The sequence below is a fragment of the Lampris incognitus genome, chromosome 1 (genome assembly GCF_029633865.1).
Source record: "Lampris incognitus isolate fLamInc1 chromosome 1, fLamInc1.hap2, whole genome shotgun sequence".
Classification (NCBI taxonomy): Eukaryota; Metazoa; Chordata; class Actinopteri; order Lampriformes; family Lampridae; genus Lampris; species Lampris incognitus.
In genome coordinates, this window is record NC_079211.1 from 97,169,854 (window position 1) to 97,178,071 (window position 8,218).

General features: G+C 49.5%; 1 protein-coding gene across 1 annotated transcript; it reads right to left on the reverse strand.

Annotated features, from left to right (window-relative positions):
* Window positions 1-2,283: 2,283 nt before the first annotated feature.
* On the reverse strand, window positions 2,284-3,564 carry htr1aa (5-hydroxytryptamine (serotonin) receptor 1A a). The gene has a single exon (XM_056291165.1). The coding sequence runs from the start codon at window positions 3,562-3,564 to the stop codon at window positions 2,284-2,286; it is 1,281 nt and encodes a 426-aa protein (XP_056147140.1).
* Window positions 3,565-8,218: the final 4,654 nt, after the last annotated feature.

Below are 8,218 nucleotides of genomic sequence, written 5' to 3' on the forward strand. Positions count from 1 at the left end.
AACATCCTACATCGGTCTGTCATGTCTTCGGCTTGGTGAAGAAGAGCCAGGACGACGGGCCGAGCGTCCGCCCTGGAGGTCCCCGTGGTGTGCGAAGGTGGTCAAGGTGGGGTTCCTCTGTTCTTCCCTTCATTCATTTCTTTTCACTGTCACGGGGTCTTCTTTTTACTGGATTGGAGGACTTGTTTCTGAGATTTATTTACAGGACAAGGATATAGCTTTAAAGGTCTCTTGACTTACTTCCTCTCAAATATCAGTTATATACCCGCCGGGCTATTTATATGACCAACCTTTTGTCTTGTGTGTATGTATATGGTATAGATGCCATATGTATATAGGTATATGTATATGGTATGTAAACCATGTGTACTATATGTGTGCATCTACTGCATGTGACACTGAATCTCTTGGTTGCTAATAAACTTAACAAACCCCAGCAGTCCGGCTGGTCTGCTCGCTCTCTCTCTCTCTTTCTCTCTGTCTCTTTCATTCTCTCTTTTTTCTGTCTTTCAATATACAAACAGTAGAGGAACAATTTCACATAGACAGACAGATAGACAGACAGACAGACAGAACGATAGACAGACAGACAGACAGACAGACAGACAGACAGACAGACAGACAGACAGACAGACAGACAGATAGACAGATAGATAGATAGATAGATAGATAGATAGATAGATAGATAGATAGATAGATAGATAGATAGATAGATAGATAGATAGATAGATAGATAGATAGATAGATAGATAGATAGATAGATAGATAGATAGATAGATAGATAGATAGATAGATAGATAGATAGATAGATAGACAGACAGAACAATAGACAGACAGACAGACAGACAGATAGATAGATAGATAGATAGATAGATAGATAGATAGATAGATAGATAGATAGATAGATAGATAGATAGATAGATAGATAGATAGATAGATAGATAGATAGATAGATAGATAGATAGATAGATAGATAGATAGATAGATAGATAGATAGATAGATAGATAGATAGATAGATAGATAGATAGATAGATAGATAGATAGATAGATAGATAGATAGATAGATAGATAGATAGATAGATAGATAGATAGATAGACAGACACAACGATAGACAGACAGACAGACAGATATATAGATGGATAGATAGATAGACAGACAGACAGACAGACAGACAGACAGACAGACAGACAGACAGACAGACAGACAGATAGATAGATAGATAGATAGATAGATAGATAGATAGATAGATAGATAGATAGATAGATAGATAGATAGATAGATAGATAGATAGACAGACAGACAGACAGATAGACAGACAGACAGACAGACAGACAGACAGACAGACAGACAGACAGATAGAGATAGATTTTAGAAATTATCACAAATATAATGACAGCATTTTAGAAAGAAAAAAAAACGACAAATGATCCTCTCCTTTTACTCTCAGCCGGGGGTGGGGGTTGGGGGGTGGGGGTGTGATGGATGGACAGTGGTTCATTATCCATTTACCCTTTCACTGTGGAGCCCATACACACCGTGTCACCACATGGCTGTCATTACATCACGCGGCTCTGACGGGCCGCGTGATAAGTGGCTTCATTGCTTTGTTGAACAATACAGTAAATTACTCCGTCGTGATTGCTGATATAAAGATATAGAAGGCGGGCCTGCGGTACAGTACAGCCCCCCCCCCCACAAATCTAGATGGCTTTTTCAAATGATGGCACCCCAACCACACACACGCACACGTGCTTTTTTTTTTTGCTTCTCAGTAAAAAGTGAATGCAGGTAGGATTATTTGATGACAAAGTTTCGTTGCTTTTTTATTGTTTCAGTGCTACAAAGCTCACGGCGCGGGACGGAAACCCCGCGTGTCTCTTGAGTTGGGGGGAGGGGGGGAGGAGGAGGAGGGGGGGGAGTCGTATGAACTCAGCAAACAGTTGACACGTCTTGCATGATAACACAACGGTGGCTGCCGTCGCCTAATCGGCCGTAGCTACAACACAGAACAAACGGGCAGCTCGTACAATGAGAAGAGGGTCTCCTGTCGCGTGTCTCTCGTCGTGCCCGTCGGCACGTCCTTCAGCAGGGACGCGTGTCTGTCACGCGTCCACTGTAAAGAGTCCCTGAATGTGATTCTGTACACAGCATGTTTGGGTCCCGTACAGTCTATAAACGTTTCGCGCTGTCCCTTTAACCCCCCACCCCCCACCCCCCAGACCCCCCCTCGGTCCGAATAAAGTAAACACGACACGCGGATGGGCTCTGACGCGGGGTCCGGTCAAGGTCTGTGGAATTTGCATTTGATGATCTTCTTGAACGCGCTTTGGAAGTCCTTGTTGAAGTACGCGTATATGATGGGGTTCAGCAGGGAGTTGGAGTAGCCCAGCCAGTTTATGACGGCGCCCAGCCAGTCTGGCATGTAGCAGCTCGCCGTGCAGAAAGGCAGCACCAGCGCGACGCTGAAAAACGGCAGCCAGCAGAGGATGAACGTCCCCATGATGATGCCCAGAGTTTTCACCGTTTTGCGCTCCCGCGCCAGCGCGAGCTTCCTCTTCGCCTCGCACTTCCTCTCGCTCGCGCTCTCGCGCCCTTGTGAGGACCGCGGGGTGTTGGGCAGCGGGAGGTGCGTCTTGGAGTTGCACCTCGCAACTTCGACGATCTCCAGCGACTCGCCCCCCTCCCCGTGCTTCACGGCGCCGTTCGCGCAAGAGGAGCCGGACTTGGGGTCCACGCCGCGCCTCCAGCCCCCGTCGCCGGCCTCCCCGTTGGCTTTCTTGTGCAGAACCGCCGGCGACACGCTCGCGCACTTGTCCGACACTTTGGCGGTCTCGGTTTTCTTCACCGTCTTTCGGATACGGAAGCGCGCGGCCTTGAATATCCGCCCGTACAGGACCAACATGAGGATGAGGGGGATGTAGAAAGCCCCGAAGGTGGAGTAGATGGTGTAGCCCGGGTCCTGGCTGATGGTGCAGGCGTCGGGGTCTGCCCGGTCCTCGGCGCTTCTCCAGCCTAACATAGGCGGGATGGAGATGGAGAAGCCGATCAGCCAAGTCACACTTATCAGGAGCGCGGCTCGTCTCGGGGTCCTCTTATTTACATAGTCGATGGGGTCCGTTATGGCCCAGTACCGGTCCAACGCGATGGCGCACAAGTGTAGGATGGATGATGTGCAGCACAACACGTCCAGAGAAATGAAAATATCACAGATCTCCTGCCCCAGGGTCCATTTGTTCAAAACTTGGTAGAGAGCTGCCATGGGCAGCACCAGAACCGACACCATGAGATCTGTCACCGCCAGGGAGCCGATCAGGTAGTTGGCCACGTTCTGGAGGGACCTCTCCAGGGCAATGGCAGCCACGACGCACGCGTTGCCAAAGATGGAGCAAAGAATGAGCGCGCCCAGAAACAGAGAGGTGACCACCTGGTAACTCAGTTCGACGTCCGGCAGAGACGCAGAAGCCGTGCCGTTCTCGCCCTCCTCCAAGTCCACAACCAGATCCGCTCCGTTCGGGAGCCCGGAGGTCGCGTTGCTGTCGTTGGTATTCGTTTTAAAATCCATAACTCGCCCATTCAGAGCGCATGCACTGGCACCGGGCAGTGGGAGCAAGCAGACTAGGGATGGAAACATGGGGTTCGGTCAGTCCTTCACGCCGGTGCTGTTGCGCGCACTTCTGGGGTCCATCGCCGTGACCGAGTTGGTGCCGTCGCTCCTAGGGCGCATGACGCAGACCTGGTTGTGTGCGGGCGCGCGTGCGCGCGCGCGTATAGACCGTGTGCGTCGGAGCCTGTGAGAGTTGACGGCCAGGGTGCTCGCTGGTAGCCGCGAATCATCTGAGCCCTGTGACGCTGTGAAATCATTTATACCGGCAGCGACGGGTACGTCAGACTGCGAGGAGGCTGCCCTGGAGTTTTGCTCCTCCGCTCTCCTTCTCGCTCAGTCCTTCGATGCTGCAGACAGCCGACGCAGGGTACTACAGCTGTGCCCTTTCCTCTCTTTCCATTTCATGTTTGCGCCGTTGTTGTCACTTGTTTTGCGTCGTTCCGTCTGTTCCAGGTGTTTATTTCGTAGCCCTGTGAGAAGACACCGGGGGGGGGGGGGGTAACGCTGTTTGAAACGGCCAGCATGGTGAACACCGAAGGACTCGCGCAAACTTGAAGCGCGCCGCACGACGTCGCGGTGAAAATGACCTGAGTGAGAATTTTACGCGCTTTCTTCTTACTTTTTTTTTTTACATTTTAGTCAGTCACTTGGGCGAAGCTACTTTTATATGAAACAAGACAGAGAAACTTCATTTTCAACAGTAATTGAGCAAAGAGAGGGGGAGGGGGGGACAAGTGCAAACTGTTTAATCGTAGGGTGCAGCATCGCATCTGTCGATGCCGTGACGGGGGGGGAAAGGCAACGTGTTGCTTAGAGCGATTCAGGACCAGGGACAGTTCCGCGCGTCAGCCTAGCGCGGACGCCTGCTGCCATCTGCTGGTGACAACGGGTACTGTGGACAGTCCGTCACGTTCCTTCTTGCGCTCAAAGTGGACAGAGAGCGAGAGAGAGAGGGAGGGGGAGAGAGAGAGAGAACTAAGTGGACGTCCACAAACCATACGTTAGAGGTAAATCATAATGTTGTGGCTGCGCTGACTGCTCCACACTGGGAGCCTTACCTGCAAATCGTTATATTGACTAAACGACGTGTAACGAGTTCGAGGCTCAGAGGGGAAAAGAAGATTAGCAATCTTTCATATTTTCTGAAGGAACTAGATAAGAGCTCCCAAAACACACTCTGGGAAATGATGAAACGAAGACGAAACAAATATATACTACATCTCGTTGGTTAAATGGGGTGTAAAAGCTGCAGGTAAATGACGCCACAGCCCCTCCCTTCTAGCATAACTATAGTGCCTCTTCGCCATATGATCATTGCGATGTGACCAGGCCACTACTGCTGAAAATCATTCCCTATATTCAGTTTTATAGATATGCCACTTTACATAGTATTTTACATTTGCTGATTACATGCACCTTCGATTTTAAAATTCTAGTCTGTGGACGTGTGGGCCTTATGCTAGTCCTGGTTTGATAGGACATCAATTCTTTTATGTCCTATCAAACCTCCTATGTCCTCACTCATGTTTTTTACAGTCTTGGGATATTCAGTATCCCTGCCAAAGGCTTTTACTGTATCATAAAAGGAACCACACACACTTTGAAATCCCATGTAACACCCCCCCACCCCCTCCCATATGAGAGGCACATGCTAATGTAGCCTAATCTACCCCAACCCAACATAACCTGGCCAGAGCTAAGGTGTAACTTTCTTCTGTGGCGCTCAGTGTGCTGTGACAAAATCTACCCTCCTCTTCTTGCGATGCACCGTGAAGGAACCTTTTTCTAAAAATGGGTCGTGTAGATGTGGCATAACATTTCAATCAAAGGTGTTAATGCAATTCCTTGGGGATTTGAGGAGCCTGGGGAGCCGGCAATACACTTTGGGGCCTCTTAACAGTGGTGGCCATGAAATAGCAACCAAATATTTTGGATCACAGAAAAAGATACCAAAATATGGAATTGAGCTGAGATATTCATTACCCTCGAGACCCCTTTTATCTGTTTATTCAACTGATATTTCTCATTTTATCTTTGTTTTAATCTTTATTATGCATTGTTTTTCATTTGCTGTATCGTCTTCACAAATGTTGACTGACTGACTGACTGACTAACTGATTGATTGATTGGTTGATTGGTTGATTGACTGATTGATTGGTTGATTGGTTGGTTGATTGATTGATTATCAAACCTTCGTTTGATTATCTCTAAACTGAAACTTGGGCTTGCTACCTTTAATTTCCAAACCTGGTGCAAGAAACAGAATTGTGTATCCCGGTGTTACTAGTTGACAATACACCAAGATGGCAAGACTCGTAAACACCATTGCAAATGACTCATCAAACAACGAAGTGATTATTAAATAAAAAGCATCAATATTGAATGATGGAATGACCTTTTTGTGCACTGTTATCATGTTAAGAATATATACATATATTTTTTCCCTATTCTAATTTTTCTATATATATTCTAATCTTCACTTTAGAATGAGCAATAGTACTACAAACATTACAACAACGACAATAAATGTTCCTCAGGTAATGCGCACACATGCACATACACACACACACACACACACACACATCGGACCCCTGACCTGCTGATCAACCAGAAAGTAGAAAAAAGCTGACACTATGGTAACTGGGAGGGAGAAGGGTGCCTCTGGTTTTTTCACCATAATTTTGTGCATTCAGTGGCTGCATAGTGGTGTCTATTCTATAGGTCACGAGGGACAATGGCGGACTTTGGACAGTGCGTCTATTGTAGTGGGGCCCACTATAGGGGTGGCTTTAGCTTTGTCAATGGTGTGGAATGCCCCAGGCGGGTTCCAGGGGGCAGGACGGGGCAGGGTGGAGGTGTCGAACTGCCCACTTACATTGATGCCTGACTGGAAAAGTCCCCTCGGCTCTCAGAACAAGCTCTCCCAACTCTTACCGTCCAGAACTACCCCAGTCATAACAGGTTGGGGAGGGCGGGGGGTTATCAGGAGTGGGGAGGGGTGGGAGTGGGAGTGAGGAGTCCAGCGTTGAGGGTTTGAGGGTGAGTTGGAACGAGGCAGCTCAGAGAATGAAAAAAGGGAACGGCAACATTGGCTGAGCTGGAAGGAGGAAAAGCTAGCGATTTGGGGCCTGCTGAGGTGTGCTCTGGTATCGATGGGTGTAACAGCGCGGTCATGACCTCTCATGCTGGAGCCACTGGTGAACGTGGTCCAAAAGCGGCGGGGGTCTGGGGAGACGAGGAGGCCAGAGGGGTGAGCACCTACAGTGGACGGGAATGCGCGGCTGATGCCCTGCGTTTGGAGGCGAGCACCTGGCCGAGGAGCGCGGATCCAGAGAGAGAGGGGAGGTCGGTCCAGGTGGAAACGCTGGTGGTGAGGCCTGCCCCAACGGGGAGGAGGGCACACAGATACACCCACAGCATGGACAGCCGAGAGAGGGACAGGGATAATCTGAGGGAGAGAGACCAGGATGGGGAAGAGGAAAGAGAAAGTGTAGAAAGTGTTAGAGTCGGGGACAACGGCAGAGACAGAGAGAGACAACGCCAGAAAAAGACGGAGAGAAAGGACAGAGACAGACTGAGGGACAGAGAGGGGAGACGAGTGACACAGAGCCTGTTTACCAGCAGCTCTGCTATTCAACCAACGGCTGCTATGGAAGGTGGAGAGGGGTCCAACAGACTGCAGCGAGGGCGACCCTCGCCGAGACATCACGACACTGGATCTTCCCCAACCGCCAACACCAACACCAGTGCCAGCCCCTTTTCCTCTCGACCAACGATCGGCTCCATGTCCCCTGTTGTCCACCGGCCTCTTGTTCGAACCAGATCCACTCCTCTGTCCCCTCAGAGGGCGTTGCATAGGACAGCTGCCGGAGAACCTCGCCACCCTGCGCCTCAAACGTCAAGAGAGCCGGACCCTTTCTGGGTAGAGGTGAGGACGGGGGCAGGGTTTGGACGCCCGTCACAGACCCACCGGGCTCGGACGCGCCTTACCTCTCACGCCGGCTCAGAGCTCGGACAGGAAGAGGGCGAGGAAGAGGGCGGCACGGAAGGCGAAGAGGAAGAGGAGGAGCCGGACGAAGGTGGGGCCTCGGAGGGCAGGGGTGTGATGGAGGTAATGACTCAGACTCTGACCTCTGCGGCGGCACCGTCTTCCGCTTCAGTGGGGCAAAGGAGGATGAGCAAACGGGAGAAGAACCGGATGAAGTGTCTGAGGAGGAGGCAGAGGAGGAGGGAGCGGCTGAGGCAAAACCAGCTGCAGGAGAACAGACAGGTGAATAACGCACGTTAGGATTAGGAGTATAAAAAGTATTTCCACGCCTATATATATATATATATATATATATATATATTTTATATCCTGCCATTTCAAGAAGCCATTACTTTCTGGAGAGAGGTAGATTGCTGCTCTGTCGCCGGTACTCCCCAATGGTGAGACAATGCAAATTCAGTGCGTCTTGCAATTACATGAATATGTTTGTGTGGATTTATTCAAGTTTGTATAATCACATTTTAGAATATTAAGACGTGGCTTTCTCCACGTCTGATCTTACTTTATGTCCACTAGTGTTGTGTCTTATTAATGCAACGTTACACTTATTGCGTCATACTGCAG

Bases quoted from the DNA above. Each gene is read 5' to 3' on its own strand.
- htr1aa (XM_056291165.1), bottom strand. From the start codon at position 3,564: ATGGATTTTAAAACGAATACCAACGACAGCAACGCGACCTCCGGGCTC.